The sequence below is a fragment of the Metopolophium dirhodum genome, chromosome 6 (genome assembly GCF_019925205.1).
Source record: "Metopolophium dirhodum isolate CAU chromosome 6, ASM1992520v1, whole genome shotgun sequence".
NCBI classification, from domain to species: domain Eukaryota; kingdom Metazoa; phylum Arthropoda; class Insecta; order Hemiptera; family Aphididae; genus Metopolophium; species Metopolophium dirhodum.
In genome coordinates this window covers 6104893-6125826 of record NC_083565.1, presented here as the reverse complement: position 1 = coordinate 6125826, position 20934 = coordinate 6104893, and the positions used below count along the sequence as shown (strand labels likewise).

At 29.4% G+C, this 20934-nt stretch overlaps 1 protein-coding gene across 17 annotated transcripts in view; it reads right to left on the bottom strand.

Annotated features, from left to right (window-relative positions):
- Positions 1–60: 60 nt before the first annotated feature.
- The window catches only part of LOC132947191 (sorbin and SH3 domain-containing protein 2), a 57905-nt gene continuing 37031 nt past the window's right edge, over positions 61–20934 (bottom strand). For 11 of the 17 annotated variants that reach the window (XM_061017418.1, XM_061017402.1, XM_061017404.1 and 8 more), the window contains 17 exons: positions 18850–18963; positions 18220–18356; positions 16695–16767; positions 15410–15448; positions 14776–14905; positions 14573–14711; positions 14441–14505; positions 14202–14374; positions 10072–13134; positions 4786–4990; positions 4581–4718; positions 4328–4442; positions 4121–4232; positions 3720–3842; positions 3453–3568; positions 3283–3371; positions 61–1878 (listed from right to left, as the gene is read on the bottom strand). In XM_061017418.1, the coding sequence (XP_060873401.1) occupies positions 1707–1878; positions 3283–3371; positions 3453–3568; positions 3720–3842; positions 4121–4232; positions 4328–4442; positions 4581–4718; positions 4786–4990; positions 10072–13134; positions 14202–14374; positions 14441–14505; positions 14573–14711; positions 14776–14905; positions 15410–15448; positions 16695–16767; positions 18220–18356; positions 18850–18963 (5003 nt within the window). In that variant the 3' untranslated portion in view covers positions 61–1706. Of the gene's footprint in view, positions 1879–3282; positions 3372–3452; positions 3569–3719; positions 3843–4120; positions 4233–4327; positions 4443–4580; positions 4719–4785; positions 5009–8939; positions 10016–10071; positions 13135–14201; positions 14375–14440; positions 14506–14572; positions 14712–14775; positions 14906–15409; positions 15449–16694; positions 16768–18219; positions 18357–18849; positions 18964–20934 lie in introns of those variants that run through there. The other 6 variants (XM_061017414.1, XM_061017415.1, XM_061017403.1 and 3 more) reach the window with 5 other exon arrangements.

The window sequence follows — 20934 nt, the reverse complement described above, 5'->3', positions numbered from 1 at the left end:
TAGAATATAGTCATATTGTTTAGAAGAAAATAATAAATACAATTGAATATATAGTCAAAATAAATGTGTCGATATTTTTTATATATTAGTTTATTTATCATTCATTAAGCATATTCTGTGCTAAAATGTACGTGTACAAACTGACAAAATAGTATATATAGGTACATTTTACCTCTTAATATAATATTATAATTAATTAACAATGACCATAATATATATTATTATAACATCAAGGATAGATTGCACGAAACAGGTATAAAAATAAATAATAATGCTCTCGATCAACACAGGTGCATAATATTTAACATTTGCATCCTATGATTGAAACAAATATGTATAATATATGAATTATAAATTTAGCCACCTGAGTGAAAAGAAAATTATACACACATTCGAGACATTTTTCTTAAACATATTTAAACTGAGCTTATAAAATAGTTTATAATATAATATATTAAAATATGCGCTATGTGCTTGTGGTCTATCGACATAACATTGGATGGTTAGATGTTTCGTCAATCTATCCGTATAATAGTACCCCTATTAATTAAGGAACACTTGGTGTTACGAGAATACAAATAATAAAAAAGTATGATCATATTATATTAAAACAATTAGTATTTATTTATATATAGGTATGTCGTATGTAAGTGTGTGTGTTGCATGGGCATCCTATAAACGGGAGAGAGGCTTTTGGGGGCTTGGCCCCTCAAATGGAATTATATAGTATGTCCATCCGTGAACCACGTAAGTAGTAATCGGTGTGTGGGCCACTTTACTTTGAACCCCTCCCCAGAAAAAAAAAATGCAATGATATGCCTGTTTAATGTGTTTGAATGAGTTTGTGTAAATGTGTGGGTGTGTGTGTATAGCAATGAGTATAAAATATATTTAATTCGAATGTATAATAGTGGATATTACCCGTGTCTGCATAATTGTTTAAACGGTATTAATGTTTATCGACAATAAAGACGACGATAAATAAATATACCTATAGCTGAGGGAAATCTTAAATACTGCAGTAGTTTAGAATCAAAGCTTGTTTCCAGTCTCCCGTAGGCGAAATAAAATATCATAATAATAATAATATATTCTGGTTTCGTTCAGAGGGGCTAAGATTCTTAGAAAAACAAAGCAGCTTAGGTTTACATACGTGTAACGCCGATCAATCAGAAATGACGTGTAGGTACGTTCAATATGCATAAAAGTATAATATAGTATATTATTATTGTACAAATATTAACAATTCCGTTGGAGTATAATATATTATATTATATTATAGTGTTCTATACCATTAGTATATTGAATAGAGTAGAGTAGGTATATTATATTATATTGTATCTCTAATAGTGATATTGATTGACTAGTGTTTTTTAATTTACAATAATTATAATCGTAATAATAATAATAATAATAATAATAATAATAGTAGTAATATAATGTTACTCGATTATAACACAATATCTAATTACAGACGAAATGTACATTACACATATAATACGTATTATATGATAACAGTGAACGTTTAAAACTATAACCAAAAAAAAAAAAAAAAACAACTTATAGTTAATTAATGCAAAATCCTTTGGTATGTAAAACTATGTATTACTTAGAGAGACAAGTAAGAATCCGGGGACACGGAAAGGAGGACGAGGAGACTCAATGATGATTTTTTAGAAAAATTGTTTTGTTTTGCCGTGAACAGATCAGATACTGCGTTGGACATAATTGCCAGGAAAAGTTCCGAAGCATCCTGTCCGCTTACTCGATCCCACGTACCATCCGTCGTCGCATTTTTCCATCACGAACACTACGTCGCCTTCTCTAAGTTCCAATTCGTCACTGTTCTGTGGCTTATAATTGTATAACGCCCTATAACTGTCAACAACTTGAGTGATAAATCGCTCATTTTGTAATATTATATTATATCATATAAATTAAAAATCAAATATTATGTGACGGATGTTGGTAGGGGATATGTTGGCACGTACGTCAAATGGTTTCAAGAATTTGTTCGCATATTTGATATTATTTTGGTTGCAAATACACATTGAATGGCATGTCCAGTACTGTACACATTGGTCGCAATATTTATATTATACTTATTTTATGGTTAATTCGTTAATATGTAATATTTTTAAATTGTATTTAATTTGAATATGATCTTATAATTATATAGGTACCATGCATCGTTTTGTATACGTAGATATATATTGTTTTCGTAATAAAAAATATATTTAATTAACGTAAAAACTGTTATTGAAGTAAAGTGTAAACGTACATTTTGAATAATATGCAGTCTAGTGTGATAATAGTGAGATAAATATATTTTATAAGTATAAAATAATGAAACACAATATATTATTAGATAAATATTCTTGTATCGTATATTTTGGGTACGAGTACGAGGTAATAAGACATACATTATTTATCAAGTAAAACACATAATAATATATTTTATGATATCGCTACTAGCGTTTGTTGTTTTATTATATACTTTATAATAAGCATAACTATTGCACCATATTAAATTTTGTTTCTTGCATAAACATTTTTTTTATTTTACCGTGGCCAAATTAATACGACCTATGTAAAATGTAAATACAACACATTTGACACATGACCAAATGTTCTGCAACCAAATGTATGCTATCACAATTGACTGTAAATCTGCATAAGTGCAAAAAAATTCGGCCATAGATTTTATACTGATTATCTCTATCAGTTCACGCGCGTGTATGTATTTTCATTGATAACAATTTGATTTTTTTACAAAAAACGATTTTTAGCATTATTGTAATAAAATGTTTTTTTCTACAGTTCTACACAATTATAGATAACATTGGAGTTTTTTTATACTGAAGTACCGATATCATTAGATGCGTAAAAATTTAAAATATAAAATATAAAATTTAAAACAAAATATTGTATTTGACCAGTTTCAGTATTTAATAATTGAGTACCTACCTACCTACATATTTAATCGTGCCACTTTAACAACTATAAGATGCAATCCCTTTCAGCGCCTGTCGTACACAACAATTAACTCTACAATTTTTGGTTATCATGTATTTTATAATAAAATAATATATATTATTTGTGTTGTATAACTGTTACACTATTGTTTATAAAAATAATAATAAATGTACGTAACTAGTAACAGAGTGTAATAAATATTTTGTACACATAAATTATAATATTGTTAAGATAATTAATTTAATAAGCTATTAAACTGTGCACCTATATGGCTATATAGTATGGAAAATGTATTCGTTTACTTACGGCATGGGTTCTGAATGTACGTCAACGTGTAGAGTTTCGTTCATGTTATTTGTTTGTTTCTTCGTTTGGGTCCCGGAACTTCTTGTCGGCTACAATCAATATCATCGACAATAAGTTTCCCTAACTTCATAAAGTATAACAATTTTTTTTTGGTTTAGACGATTTGATACCATAGAAGAATAGCTATCCGGCTGATACATGTGCTGCGTCTTCGGCGGATTACTGGTGATGAGAGAATGAGATGCCGGGGACGCCACGGGCTTGAACGATTCGCTTGTCGACGAGTCTGAAAATAAAACGAACCAATCCGTTTAAGATCGGAATAGTAATATGTATATGATGCATACCTATACTCGACAAACTGATAAGTATCGGAATTATCGAGTGGGCAAACGCATAAATTATGTGCAAATAATAAAGATAATAATTTTAATTACTCGGATGATCGCCTGGTTCCACTAAGACTGTGACGTAAGATATAGGGAATATTCCTTTTTTGCTTCCGATTCTGCCCTCGTACCAATTGTTGTCAACACGCCTAGTCAGAACAACCAGTTCCCCTGAAGACGAAAATAATTCATACATATAGATACATTGTAATATACTATTAAATTTAAATAACGCGTATGTCTGTCTTGACGAATTAATTCCAAATCGAGTAAGGAGTGGTTCATACAACGAACGCGACATGCAGTGTTCAGCGTTCATTGAACGTTAAACGTCATCGTAATCACCCGTCACCGCCGAATGTTATTTGCTCATGATTCATTATTTTATAATATTATTATTATTTATTACCATCGAGTGTAAATGTTTTAATAGCGTTTTTTATTTTTACCTTTGACCAACGACAATTCCATGTTGGTTTGTGCCACAAAATTGAATTTTGCCCTTGCCTGGCCCTCGTAAGGTCTGTGCGGCGTTGTCCTGATGCCATCGTACGGAATTACCTGCCAAAACATAAATTGTTACACTCTTGTGAGTTTTGGTTGCTGCGTGAGCTCTGTGGACCGGAAAACGGAATTTTTAACGACATAATACGCACCTCGACATAGTTGAAAGGGAACAATCCGACCATGGCGTTGTGCTCCCCCTCGTACCAATTCTTGTCGATCTGCTTCCGGACGAATATGATGTCACCTTTCCGGAACGACAGTTCTCTATACACAATCGCATAGAAATTAAAATATAAATAACATACTACCAATATATTTTATAAATTATAGTATATTTATTTCCGGTTATACAATGGCTAGGATCAATGTGATTGGATATATACTATTATTAACGTTTCTTACCTGGAAGTTTGGCCAACAAAATTGTATAAAGCTCTTGCTACGAGCTTTGGTTCCGGAGTACGACTTCTTGGCGGCTGTGGACTCTCGTCTACAAAGTCGTCGTAGCGGTTTAAAGGGATGGGAGATTTTTGAGAGGGCCTAAAAATGTCATTATTATTATTTTTTAAATTTTTCTTCGATATTATAGTCGTGTTTTGTCACTAACAATAAATTGTCTGCGTGTCTCCTATTTGACATGTCTTGAAGTTCTTGAAGGTACTTTCGCCGTCTCTCCTCTTGGTAAATCCTTCTCATAGCTTCTGCCTGCTTGTTAGCTAATTCTTCTTCTGACCATTCTTCTTTGATTTCATTCCGAACCGGTCGGCGATACTGTAGTGTCACTTCCGACTCCGCATATTTGTGCGGTGAATCTAAAAATATTTTGTTAACTTTATTTAAAATGATAAAGCGTTAGCGTTCAACTTAAATGTTATACTAGTAGGTATACCAAGTATACTTCTTTAAATACCATAGTAGGCATTGCATTTTCAGTGAAGCCCGATAATGCACAAATATTTTGTTGCAACTAAAAGTCGGTTATTGCATACACAGTCCCCTCTATATAATATGTCAGTTAAAATTAGGAATCGAATACCATAGGGAACGAACGAATAGCTCTACTGAACAATGAAAAGAACGATGACAAAATCAACAATGAACACAATGAGTTGCGTGCGGTAATTTTCATTCTTTGCTCCCCTTCACTCGCCAACCCTAACATTTATAGTTGCCAGTTCAAACTATCAAAAATATGCCAATGTTTCGATAAAAGCATAATGTGACAAAAAAAAAAAAATAATAAATATCTTTTCATAGTCCTACGTTGATTTTGTTGTATTTTTTCCAGCAACATCGAATAATATATATATAGTATTAAAAGACCTTCAGTCTAGAGAATATTCGAACACGTGCTACCAGTGAATGGAAGATCAATGTAACACGGGTCGTTAAACACGTCCAAACGGCAATATAATTATCGGTTTCTCTTCTTTTGACAATAGGCTCTAGCGAAACATGTTTCATTTTTTCCATTTACGTGAAAGCTGCGCAACTAGAAAAAAAAATCGATTTGTTTGACTTATATTTTTTTGCAATGCTTTTCGTAAGATTTTTGAGCAAAATTAAAAATAGACACGATTTCTAGTCGAAATAGCCAGATGCCAGTATATACGTGGGCCCGAGCGCACCATGTAAAATATTGGGCAATCAGATTTAAAAATTATTATAATCGTGATTGACGTGGTATTACGTCACTACATTTATTATCAAGTACCTATATTATTTTCTAAGGTCTATGGTTTTTTTTACGATAAATAATTTGTGATTAAAGGGAAAAAAGACTATATTGAATAATTGGATAATTAATATTATGCAAGATCGCGATTGCTTATCACGATACTTTCTCCATTGTCAAATTAATAATTTACATAGAGCAAATTGAAAGTGATAGATTTGATTGGAAATCCATAAAATTAGCTGTCATCGGAAAGATTTCTTTTATTAGTAAACATTATAGTAGATACTTCCAATGTAAGTAAAGATTAAACTAAAACGGAGAAAATACCCCAAAGAAAAAAAAGTAAATGTAGTTAAGAAAGTTGCATACTTCACGAAGATGTAGAGAAATATTTCACAGTCTTGTGTTCATACAATGGTAAACCTAGAGCAAATTTAGAAGGCGTTCTAAAAATATAGGTATGTCGAAACGAAATTGATTTTATGTTGTTTTTTTTTGAACCCCGAGTGTATATTATACGTTTAAGAGCTGCAGTCGGTCGTTTCCTTTGATCGACCAGCTGCTACTGATTAAACAAGACCACACTTTTTCCATTATTCACACGGACATTGACAATTTACTACGTACATGCGCACTTAAACATGTTGCTTGTAATTTATAATATAACGCGTTTGTGAGCGCGAGGCTCGTAAAAGTAGACCTACAGGTTTTTTTATTTTATTTTACGAGGCAATTCTTTATTTCCCGGGGACCTTATTCGGAAACCTAATTTTATTATCGAAAGGGTTGAGTTAAAGACACAAACAAAGCGGAGATAGGGTTGAAAGTGCACTATAATCTAATTTAATATCGGCGCCTGGACGCGTGACCTTAAGACGGGAAAAGGGTTGGTGTGGCGATAGTGAGGAGCGCGAAGGGGGGGGGGGGTATTATGTGATGGTATATATCGTATATATAGGTACGACTGAAGTTTTTTTTTTTTTCCCGTGGGCGGAACAAAACTGTTTGACCTATAATGTCCTCGAGCTTGTATTTCTATCTGGAAACAATATTAAATATGTATTTACCAGACGCGTTTAAATATACCTGCGGTTAAACTATTCACGATTGTATTTCATAATATGGTGAAGCGCGCAGATGTACAACTCGGATAGTTATTATTCCGACTTTATTATATAGACAAAACATATTAAGCAGACAAGCGCCCGAACGTTAGTGGTTCGAATACTTTATAGATTATATCTAATTTTTTAATGAAACGGAAAATTATTATAGAGGAAATCAACCGTGGAAAAAATTATGTTCAAGGTAAATGGTTTGTGACTCGACAAATATATTATTTCATATTATTTTTTTTTCAAATGCATTTGCATTTTACACACGGAATAAAGTAGGCACTCCTGTCTACACGACTATATAATATTATGTTTATGGTTTATCATAATATATATTAATAATATACGATTACGAAATGAAGTAATAACATGAAAATATATAGAAAATATTATTTTTATTTTTGTTTATATACAATCATTACACTGACAGCTGTAATAGCCATAGGTAATAGGAACTGCTATTAAAAGTGTATTCTATTGATACTTCAAAACCATGCGTCTATCGCCTACTGTTCAAGTAGGATCTAAGATTTTTATGTTTTATACACTATGCCGGATGAAGTGCTTTTTTATCTCAGCAAAACGTTTTTGCTCCGCGAATAGAAATAATTATGAGTTATAATGGTACATTTGTATATTATTATGATTTATGACCTTTGTTTTGTACATGATATAATACATACACTACGACAATACGTAGATAGATACGTCATAACTGGCTATAACAATAAATTTTGGTATTGGCAGAGTGTGCGATACTACTATAGGTTCTTGATCTGTATCTATTCACCACATAATTTTCTGAATTACGTATGATGTTAAAATGTATTATAATTTAGTGTAAAGTTTGATAATATCACAATATCGACTTCCCATTGGGGATCATTACATATATAGGTATATGAATATAATGATCGATATCTAACGGTCGTCGATATAATACAGATAACAAAATACAGAAAACTACACATGGATAATATTGTATTCTTAAGTCTTAATTTAGTGGTTATACAATTACGGGAGTTTTAAATTCAGACTGAAATTTAGTAATTATGTAGGTATGTACATGTTTTTTCTGAGTTAACATGAATCTTTGACACCTAGGACAATCTAGAACAATTTAAGATCAAATTTTACGTTCTTAAAGACATGAAAGATACTTTTTGTGTCATAAATATAATTTTAGAACGTTACCTATACAATCTTATAAACTTAAAAACAAGTAATTTAATAAAAAATATACGGTAGATCATACACTATACCAAAAAACTGACAGTAAAACACCCACATTACCACAAGCAATTTTAATTTGACCTATTTAGTTTAAAATATAACATATTATCCGTAGGTATATAAATATATTATAATTTGATTATATTGTAGGTACTCACAGCTGTTGGATATTTTTCGAAAAATATAATTTTTAAAAATCACGGTTATAGGAAATTAGTTAAAATTTTGTAAATAAAAATAGTGAATGTTTTAACTACTATTTTGTGAAAGTATTATATACATTTTTAATTCCTAATAAATATATGTCTTAATATTTTATCTGTTAGTGTAAGTAGTAGTAATATAAACGTATAAAGGTATACACGATATTACTACATACATTTGTAAGACTATAGTTATGAATACTTGTCAGTCATGTCGTTATTCGTTGTAAAAATTGGTATTTAAAATAATATATATTTAATTAGTCTTTAAAATATACATAATGTAGTCTGTGAACAAATTATTTCAATGAAAGAACTGGTATAGTACCTATATGGCTATATACAACAAATATAATATCAGTAATTGCACTATCTTGGTCATTATGCCAGTCTATACATTACATATTGACCTCTAAAACCATTTAAGCTCTGTCCTTGCACTTGTGTAAAAACTTTTAGCTCATTTACATTTTAATTCATTTGTAAATTAGCTTTATTGCTACAAGTAGGTAGGTACTAAATTAGTACTTACAGTCACCGTTGACGACGATCCTCCTTAAACTGACTGTTCTAGCTGGCAATAAGAGCGGTTTTTTCATGTCATCGCCAGCCATAACACCCAAAACTCGAATTTATTTCAACGGGATTATCGTACGGTGGGTGGCGGCGATAACTATAAACACGCATTGACCCAACTCAACCCATGACCGAACGAACAACAGTCTACGCCATCCGATGCCGAATATACACTACCACATGTTCGGCGGCAAAACAATCGGAATGGGACAGACCGAGCTACAGGCGATCGCAGCGCTCTCGTCTGCTGGTTGCCGTTTGTAGTTTGTGTATTATGATCGGGGTCAATAACGTGGAAGAATGTCACAATAATGTATTCACTCACCCGTGGTATACAATAATAATATTATATAGGTACAGGAATTTGGGTGTTTTGAATCCTATCTGGATTTTATTATAGTAGCCTTGAACCTTGTCAAGGTTAATTCGTGTACATTAATGGATTGTTTTTTATAACGTGCCGCGAAATGGAGTGTACTTTTCAATACTACTTTCGATTTCTTCAAGAGTTTGTTTAATTAACTTGGTTGCATGTAATGAAACTGTCGGTAAAATTCAATACGAATGGTCATTACAATTATACACGTATACCTAGTTTAAATGTACGGTAATAATATTATATTAGTTAATACATGCAGTCGACTTTCTGAATTGAATATATTGGGGAGTGGTTATTTAGAGTAGGTATCTGGTATACACTATATTATCTACGATCTACCTATTATTGTATAAGCGTTGGGTGGTCTTTGTATTTTACAAATTAATCATCACCTATTCTGTTATTTTTACTACATCAACACTATTTTACGTTAGACAATTTTAACCAACTATAAGTCTATAACACATAATAATAATTATCATGTTAAAGATGAAACAATAAAGCAGGGAAATATTTTTAAAATCGTGTAATAGAAAGTTTATAAAATATATGATATACCAATATTCTACATTTAAAGTAGGTAACCTATAGTTAATTAGTTGGACTTATTTTTGTCATATTTTAAATTTAAGTTTTAAACTTACGTTCTTATTATAAAATGTATGTGCATTTTGAAGGTTATTGTGGATAATTTTACAAAAAATTGCACCTTTAAATTTAACGATTGATGGTTTTGGTGGTAATGTTGGCTGTTGGGTCCATACACCGTTCCAAGATGGCGTCCACCTGTATTTTGGCTTATGAGCTTCCGGATTGTATGGTTGGCTTAAAAATCCATCATGTTTTGAATGTTTCAGAATAGAATGATGATGATGTTTTCTGTTGTATCTGACTGGTGATGCAGATTTAGGTCTCGTTTTTGGTTTGGTAAAAGGTTCTGGTTCCGGATATCTGTGTGCCATCCAATTACAGTCTAAAAATGGTATCATTTTCCTTGCTTCTCTCAAGTCAGGAGTAGAAGTATAAAATTGACCCAACATAAATGCCCTATTTCTATTTTCAAACATGATCCTTATTCTTTCTACTTCACCTTTAGTTAACTTGTCTTGAAGACTTGCCAGTTTACTAATTACATTTATACGGGGCATAAGTCTATTGTCTGGCCTCAACGGACATTTAGGCACTGGACTTTTGCACCGTTCGTATTTGGTTTTCAGATTTTGCACATCACCATATTCATGATATCTAATAATATTCCTGTTAAGTTCGGGGTCACTCTTATACCTTTTTAAAGTATTTGATTCGATTGGAGTATTCAAAAATCTAAGATCATCGAAGCTTTCAAATTTCCTACGGAGCTTTCTTACAACTCCATTTTTAATTAATTTTGAATATTCATAACAACGATCTGGCGATGGAGATAATACTCTTCGCATAGATTCTCTTTCTCCAAAAATACATTTCATAGATGAAAAACTTTGAGATGAATGTAAATTTGTTTTCTTTGTTCCCAGGTGTATAACTGTAGAAGCAGATGAGCTGGATTCACTAACATTTGTGCCATTGGCCCAATCAGAAATCATTTTTTTCTTGTCTTCGTTATCAGCCAAAACCAATAAATAATTTTTATCGTAATTTTTTGCAATAGATTCTTCTTCGGATACGTCTATGGAGTAACAAGTTCTCGGAGAAACACTTTCAGAAATATTACTTTTACATTTTACAGCTGCAACAGCTCCTAAAGTTTCTTTGGGTATTACTACATTTCCTGAATGCTTTTTTTGTTTTTTTTCTAACACTTCATTACTTATATTTTTTGAAATTTTTTTTTTTTCATTTTCACTTAAACATACTGAGCCAATCGAATCAGCTTTTCTGAGGCCTTCTTCTCTATCTTTTTTTCTAGCTGGTCCCATTGAACTTGATCTTATATACAAGGATGAACTGATTTCAGATCTCTTTACCCTGCCATTTACCTCAATTTCATAATCGTTTTTTAATTTGTTTGTCTGTATAGCTCTTGGTATCCTTTCTCCTTTCAGATCAGATATTGTACTATAGACTTCATTAAGTTGTGTCTTGAGTCGATTCAATTGTTCCATAGAAAGACTGCTCCATATTCGGCAACCAATATTAGAAGGACTTCTAGAACTCGATCTTCTAGGTATGGACGTGTAATTTTTTACCCTCTCTTCTGATACAGGACGACCTCTTTTTGATGACGTAATATGTCTTAATGATTCAGCTACATCTTGCACTGAAGTTCCTCTCCAAAGTGGTCTGTAAACGTTCACTTCTGGTTTACGATAAGTATCATTCCCTATAGCATGAAATTTTCGTTTCAAATCAATTACAGAAGTTTCTTTATTTCTCAAGCCACGATCTAAATTTCCTTTCCAACGTATTTCTTCGGGATCTTTTGTCTTGTATAGCACATCTTTTGACTTTTGTACATCTTCAAGTTTTGCATGTAAAGATTTTATTTCAGTTTCAGCTCTTTCCTTGACTCTAATGGTCTTCCATTTATCATAATCTACTAAATCTCCACGTGTTCTAACTTTATTACTCGCCTTTTCTGCAGTTTTTTCTAATTCTCCCAATCTTTCCAAACTACAATAAAAATTATGCAACTCTTTGAAGCGTTCAGATTTCTTACTTGAGTGTCTTAACTCTCTCACATATGTTTGGTATTCATAATCAACTGCAGCATTTTTCACTCTCTCCATAGGTTCTTCAGCACTTTTAGATCGTTGACATCGGCGAATACCAGTTACACTTTCAATTAATTTCACCGGTGCTTGGAAACTTTTAATACGACGAGATGATGGAGACCGTGAAGGTGGTTCACTGACACTTCTGCCTTTTAAAAAATCAACACTTTCATCTCCAAACTGATCCCATTCAGTTACACCGGTAGACTGACATTTATCAAAAGATTTAAATTTAGATTCAGACACAGGCTTTTTATTTGATAAATATATGTCTATTTTGCTTCCTTTACGACATGAATTAGATTTTTCTTTATTCTTGATTGGACTTATTTTAGGAATTTGTTTCTTCTTTTCATCAGTTAAAAGTAATTGTTGAAAAAATTCTTCTCCAAATTGATTTTGTTTTTCATTATTTTTAACAACTTTTTCACTTTTTAAACTCGATTTCACTGATGTTTTGACCATTTCAATTTTTTTACTTTGACGTTTTCCACTATTCGTTTTTACTAAATTACTTTTAAGAACCTTATCTTTTGAAATTGTTTTCTGAGTGGTTTTAGAAACGGGGATGCTTTTAGCTGGAGTTGACAATGATTTTATTTTTTTAGGTAACGATGATTCTGAAGAATTTGTTGATGAAGTATTGGACCTTGGGATCACTTTTCCTTTAGCCGATACTGCAACTGTAATTTTGGGGGACTTATCTTTTTCCTTCTTGATGTCATTAGTATACATTTTTGTAGAACTTTTTAAACTTGAGCTTTTTGATCTTTTTTCTGTTTCGGGTTTTGATTTACGAATTTTTAGTTCGACACTAGATTCTATGTCAACGCCTTTGGTCCATCGCTCAAGTCTAGAATTTTTACGAGATGATTCTCGTCGAGGAGGAGTAGGAGGTGATCCAGTAGAACTAGCAGATGATTTGGCGGTTCTCTTAAAGTTTGAAAAGACTGGGTAACAAGTGACTTCCTTCCAAGGGTGATGAATTACTTCATCATCAAATTTCATAATTTGAATTTTAGTTAAATGAGACGTGATTGGCAAATACTCCAACTCCAAATCTACACATCAAATTTGATTATTTAAAACTATTATCCAGATGCTTCATGATTGTGCAGTACAAGCCAGCCAGGTAGATAATAGCTATTTGTAAGCCCGTTATAAAATATTGCATTGCACTTATCATAATATATCAGTGCTTCCATACATTTTCACAGCATATCCCAAGAACGTAGATGGTGCATCATTATTTAGTGCACCCAAAATTGTTTTTGTTGTGATCATTACATATATACCTTTATATATATAAATGGTAGGTGAATTTTTTTATTTTAATTTAAGAAATTATTTAAACATCTAATACCACGAAAGTGTAAAATGTAATTTAATTCATTATCTATAGGATCGGTATTTTTAAAAGTGCATAAAATTGTCATCATCGTTGCATAATTATTCTGAGATGTATGTTTTTAATTTTGAGTGTACCCATTATTTTTTATGATATTAACTTTTTGTTAACATTAGTGTGCTATTAGTTAATTTATTATTGTGTGATGTTAAGTTTCTAAGACTATTACCTCATAAGTAGTAATAACCAAGCACCAACGCATTATTATTTATTATGTAGTACTACCTATTGTAATTAACGTATTTATAGTTAGAAAATAAAATAACAATAATAACATCGAAGATAAGTGATAACTTTTAGAATATTTTTAGCGTATTTTTGAAATTGTATAACGAAAAACTCTGATTTGGAAATACATTATGTTATATTAACCCATTTACCCACATATAAATAAAATTAGTTGAAACTTCATAAACGCAATTTCATACATAACATGAATACATGAAATACATAAATAACTTCCAATAAAAATATTCCAAAGTTATTACACAGAATCAATAATTTTAAAATTTTAATTTTAACTATTCGTCGACTATATTAAAATTTTTTTTTATAAATTGTTATTGAATCTGCGCAGACCTTTTTTTCTTAAACGAAATGTTAACATGTTGATAAATGTTTGCGTAATTAGTTAATAGTATATTTATGTGCATATTGGTGTTCATAGAGTAACTTAAGCTTATTTTGTATTATTATTTAATTACAACATAATAATCCAACCTTTTGGCCGTTCAGGAAAAGTTTTTCGTAAGCCCTGGAATGGTACTTCACCACCACTTTGAATTACTTTATATGCAGTTTTTTGTTCAGTTGGTGAAAGACATTGCGATTGATTTTCTTGCCTTTTAAATATTAATGTAGAATCGCTATCATATCCAGATTCTTTTAAAGCTCTAAGAATATAACCATTAAATAAAATGTATTAGTTAATTAATAGTAAATCATATTTATTATCTTACTGAGCCAAATTTGACTTTTTTGACGATGACCGATTTTGAGGAGGGGGAATTTTATGTTCTGAATTCTGGAAATTAAGAGAAAATATTTACACGCACACGTTAATGCAAAACGAATCAGGGAGTTTGACTTACCCCGTCAAAAGTATTCATAACCTCGTCCCACCACTGTTTTGTTTCCTTCTCGGCTATCGAAGAATGTCCTGGCTCATAGTTTTCAATTGGTCTTGGCTGGTTCTTGTATCTGTCTTGTCCACATTTTACAGGAGATACTCTTCAAACATATTTACATTAAACATATACAATCATAATAATAATAGACCAATGTTCATGCTTACGATCTTCTCATGGTAACATTTCTTGTGTATTCGCCGTCTAAATTTTGAAACAGTCTGTTTTCACCAAAATCTGATTCATACCCTTTTTCCGGTTCTGATGAATATCCGTCACCTTTTCTGGCTTTGGGTCCTATAAAATTAAATTTACATTATTAATAACCAAAATCACAGATATGAATATTACAAATAAATTTTTAAAATAATAAAATATATAACCTATATTATATTTGTTTTAATAAATAATTAATACTATATACAACATGGTTAATAATACACAAACTTTTACTATTTTATGCAACAGCTGAACAGCCATGGTTGTTTATTATTATGTCGTGTTAGTAATTGTATACCTGCACCAAATATTATGCTAAAATTAGTTAAAAAGTATATCTATTTTAAATCTAAGTAAGCCATAAAAGTTAAACAAAAAGTAGTATTTTATCATTTCATTTAACATTTTTAATAGTTTTTAACAAAATTGTAAATAAAGTATAAACATTTTAACAGATTGTAATTCTGATGCAATTATAACTGATTTTATTAATTGAGATACTTGTTAATGATAAGTCAAGCTAAGCATTTTTCAATATAGTTTTCTACTGAATATAAAACTGTAAATATATAGATTTATCACCTCGCGATAATGTTTTGTATCGTACTGTTACCCCTTCATCTGTAATATTGTCAACTTACAGTTATAATAATATTCAATAATTTAACTAAATGTTTATTATTTTTAACTGTAATAATAAGTAATAATTTAATTAACTTTAAAAATTAAATTCAAATATGTAAATTTTAGATTCTGAGCGGAGCGTGAATGTATTGTTTTAACGTTGGTGTTTTCTTTTTTTGTGTCTACAATCAACTTTAGAGGCAGAACTTCAGTATGTTGTGGAAAGTAAATCTAAATGGTACTTTTGGGAGTCAAAAGTAAAAAATTCCTAGTTTTTTCTTAATAATCTGAATAAATAAACAAAAAATTAAGGAAAAACGGGAATTTTTACGCAAAAAAGGTTTTCGACAAAATCAATTTTGGTTTTTGGTGAAACTTTAAAACAAATGACAGTAGACATATTAAATTTTCACCGAATGTTTATTTTATCATTTTCTATACATCTTACAATTTTCATAATATTTAAACTTGTTTTGAGTTATTTATAGACATTTTCAATTTTCTTTTAGTTTTTTTCTATAAATGTCAATACAGTTTTATTCGTTGGGTCAAAAAGCTTAAAAATGTAATACAAGGTTCTTTTGGTATTTTTTTAGATTTTTTTGTTTTAATAGTCGCGTTTTTTTTTTTATAACTGTTTAAAGTTCAAATGTTGATAACATTTATCAAAATCTTGAAAATTATCAATTATTGTAATTAAAAAATTATAAAATGTTCAATTTTTATGACTAAGAGTTTAAAAATAATAAAAAAATTCTCATTAATAGTTTATACTGTACCAAAAATTCTAAAAAAAATATAAACACGGTTATTTTTTACAGACATATTAAATTCAAATTTGGACGAAATTACGTATTAAAATCAAGAATAACGTTTTTAGTTTTGTTTTAATTTTAAAATATTATTTGGGTAGGTAAATATGAAACTTTTACTGTATATTATTATATTTTATACACATTTTGAAAATGTTATCAAATGTAATGTTTTTGGCAAAAATGAATTTAACCTTCTGTTGTATTGAAATAAATTACTTAAATTACAATAATATCATCAAATATACTTAGTATAATATTATACCTAACATACCGTCTTCGCTCAGAATCGTTAGTAATGATTACAGTGACCCTCTTGTAACCTACTGTACAGTAGAGTGACACTTACCCAATTTTTTTTTATAGTGTATTAATATATGTTTTATATAAATTAAAAATCTAAATTAATAGTTTCAATATTAAATACTTGCCATCGGATTGAAATTTATGTAAAGACTCATACATCTGTTTGTACCATTTTGGTTGATTTGGTTCTTTGATTTCCTAAAAAAAAAAGGAACAAATAAATAATAATCATTATTTAAGGTTTCGAGATAATGTAAATATAAAATGTTTAACATGCAATTAAATACGATAACTTAATTTGTTCCCTTCTTATGCAGTAAAATAGCTATAAAATAAAAAATAGAAATTTGTTTCATTACTTAAAGAATTAAAATTATCAATTTAATATTGCATATTTTTGTATATTTGTTGAATTTTACTGACTTGATCATATTTTTATATTCATCATGCTTTTAGTGCATATTTAAGGTTTTTTGTTATATTTTACATAAAATATTTCTTATACTCATTTAGTTTCTACTTACTAACATAGATATATGTATATTTTAGTCAGATTAGGTAAAAGTTCATAAAGTTTAATTTTAAACATTATTTACTGTTTTATTATTGTAATTAAATAAAATAAAGTTTGAATTAATTAATTAATTTTTATTGGTGCATATTTTAAATGAATTCCAAGCATATTTTTTTAATTGATAGCGCACAAGCGTATTTTTTGATATTTTAGAGCACAAACATTTAGTGTTTACTAATAAGTAATAAGAAACATTTTTAAATTCAAATTATACATCACAAAATAATAATTTGTATCAAATCAGATTTACTTTCCGGACAAATGGCCAATATACATAATGTCAGTGTACAATAATAATTAATAGTGACACAACTTAAAATCGCTATTTTCGAATTTATTATGAACATTTATAGCAAAATTATACTCATATTAATTATATTATGTGCAAGAACGAAATTTTTAATGATTCTAAAAATGACCGCAGGATAGCTATTGAGTTTTTCTCTTATCGCATAAATGCATAATCACTAATTAGTAGTTTATTATTTAATTGTATACTAACAGTTCAAGTGACAACGCCGTGAAGTTTCGGCTAAAGTTATACAAATCAAAATGTACCAGTATTATTGAAAATATTTAAAAAACATTATTTTCAACAGTGTCACAAATAAAATTAGGATATTATTGTTTTGACACTTTTTTTTTAACAATAATAATTGTTTAAACATATTTTATTATTATTGTACATAATAATAGATTATAGACGTCACGATAAAATATCAATATAGTGCGAATATAGGTTTCAGGAAGAACGTCATAACTCTAAAGAGGGATGAAAATTGAAAATCTATAATTTTTTGAGGTTATTCTAAATTTTACTCCCACACAAACTTATTATTTTTAGGATGAAAAGTAAACACTAATGTTATTTCCAAAAAAAAAATTTAATTTTATAAATTCGATATTATAACGAGCATTGCAAGAAACAAAAAATTCTTTATGTAGCTGTATTTACTGGAAAATTTACTTTTTTGAACTGAGTCACTATTCTTGCATAAAATAACAAATCTATGGCACTTTTAAGTTTTACTATCTTAAAAACTATACCTAGAAAACAATAGTTAAATTGTACACACCGATCTTAATACAATTGGAACTCCTTCTTTGGTTGTCGGGCCGATGCCTTCATACTTTTTTTGACTGATTTCGACCATTTTTTTTTGCTTTTTCTCATCCGATTGCAGACTGTCATATTCGCGCCTTGATGCATATTCTAAACATATATCAAAAAAATCAATTATGAAATCGAATAACAATATAGAACTTGTATTTTTACGAACTAAGCTTATGAACATTTATAATAAAGTTTTAAAATAAAAAAAACATACATGCTGCGTATTTATAAGTAGGTATAGTCGTATATACGTGCACTTTTCAACACTCACATGATAAATGGGTCTTATCTTAATAACTTATCACGTGTTCATACAACTGATAAATGTTTTGAATTATCCAGAGTTACAATGTCATTCGAATCACGAATACATGCGTGTTGAACATTAGCGTAAGCATACTTTAATAATATAAAAACTTCGAACTTTTAAGTTTCAGAAATGTTTATATGATAATAATATACTATTCATTTCCCAGAACCCACTCTCCCATGCATGTATATTTATTAATATATTTAACTACAAATAAAAATTATAAAAACATATTGCGATAATTTATTCTGACGTTTATTTTTTTTTCATAATTTTACTTACTTATTTCTTGGGTTTCAACATTACGTTTGACAGTAGAACCTCTAGTTTTATTTTCTTTGTCCATACTATATTCTTCTGAGTTGAGGTATGCAGAGCCTTTTGGTAACTGTCCTTCTGCAAATAAAAATATCAATAATTATTATAATATATTTATTGGTCACTTAATATAAATATTATTCCTCGATGTTCACGGCTAATATAAAAAATTAGACTAATTATACGCATTTGTTCGTTACATCATTACAATTATCTTTAAATACTTCTGTGTTATAACGTATTATATAATCAAATAGAAAAACTTTTCAATGACATACAAATATTGAACACAAACTATTTCATTAAAATTGATGTATGCATAAGTGTGGTGAAATATAAAACGATCAAGTAGATATGTCATCTGTATAATAGTTAAATAGGTACTAGTGAGTACCTGAGTTTAAATTCATAAAAATATCTTTACATAATGATTAATGTTCGTAATATTTATATTATAATTTAATTTAGAATAAAGAAGGTTCACTGCAAGCTATCTAAATGTAATTGAAATAATGAAATGTATTAGGTATGTTTAATATCGAAAAATCAAAATAATATTAAGTATAACTCTCTTATTACTTGATCGTTGATGATTTTAATTAGTTAAATTTTTGTAACTTGTATTTCAAAATAAAATTTTTTTAAAAATATTTCTCTTTTTCCAAAATTATTTTCATGCATAGAATTCAATCAATAACTGAAGTTTAATTTTACACGTAACTAATCTTCTAAATCAGTCTTAGATTGTGCTGATTTATATCGCAGGTATTGATTGAATTATTGAATAAAAAGAAATCAAGTATAAAATGAAAATGGTAAGTCAAGGCTGCCAATAACAAATTACATTTATTAAGAGGATGCTACCCATGTATTTGTTGTATCCGTCTTACACGTACGGCATAGCAAATTTTCGTTCACTAGTTTCAACAGTGTGTGGTTAGTTTTGATATTAGAGTGATTTGACCTATTATCAATTTTTTAGATAATAACATTATCTGTGCCTAAGCGTTGGCTTTTATTCGATATTTTAATTTTTAAGCGAGATATGAACATTTTTAATTGTTGATATTTCACATACCCATATCTTGCTTGAAAATGAAAATTTCGAAAAATCGGCAACGCTTAAGCACAGATAATGTTCTTACCTAAAAGTTTTATAATAGGTCAATTCACTTTAGTATCAAAACTAACAGCACACTATTGAAACTAGTGAACGACAATTTGGTAGGTCGTGCGTTTGGAAGACTGAGACAACAAATGTATGGGTAGAGTCGCTTTAAACTGTTTGGAAAATTTGTGCATCTTGGGCGGAAATTTGGTGTTCTAGTGCTTTTTTAAAAATGCAATTGAAATTTATTATTAAAGTGATTATTTTTATTTGATAACAGTGAATGAGGATATGTACTAAATAACCATATGCTGCAGCATTTACGCAAGTATCTATTCTATACAATATGAATGCCGCATAGGTAACTATAATACAGTTACTTTCTAACATATAGACAGTAATAACATATAAAAAGTTTAAAAGTATTAAAACAAACAATATATTGTATAATATGCATCATGTATGTATATACTGGTATAGAATACATAGTAGATCAACTGACAGGTATTGTATACATATATATATATTAGCACCGTACATCGATGATCAAAATGATAATTTAATATGATTTATTACCTACCTAATTTTAGCTTTAAAAATATTAACAAGTTGAACACAATTACGTTGCTAAAATATTTTATAGAATGCAAGGCCTACTAATTAGAGGAGCTAGTAGGTACTTGGGGACTAAGCTCTCTTAAATATAAAATTCCCTCCAGCTCCTCCAAAAAATGTAATTATCTATATATAATTATATAAATAAAAGGTACCTATATATATATTATATATAAATGTAACAAAGCTAATGGAAAATAGATCTAGGGTTCAGCTCCTCCAAATAAGTTTATCAAGCTCCAATTTTAGACCTACTTGACACTTCTATCTATATAGTAGATTTGTAGCTTTGTATTTCTATATATAGCATATATATTATATATATA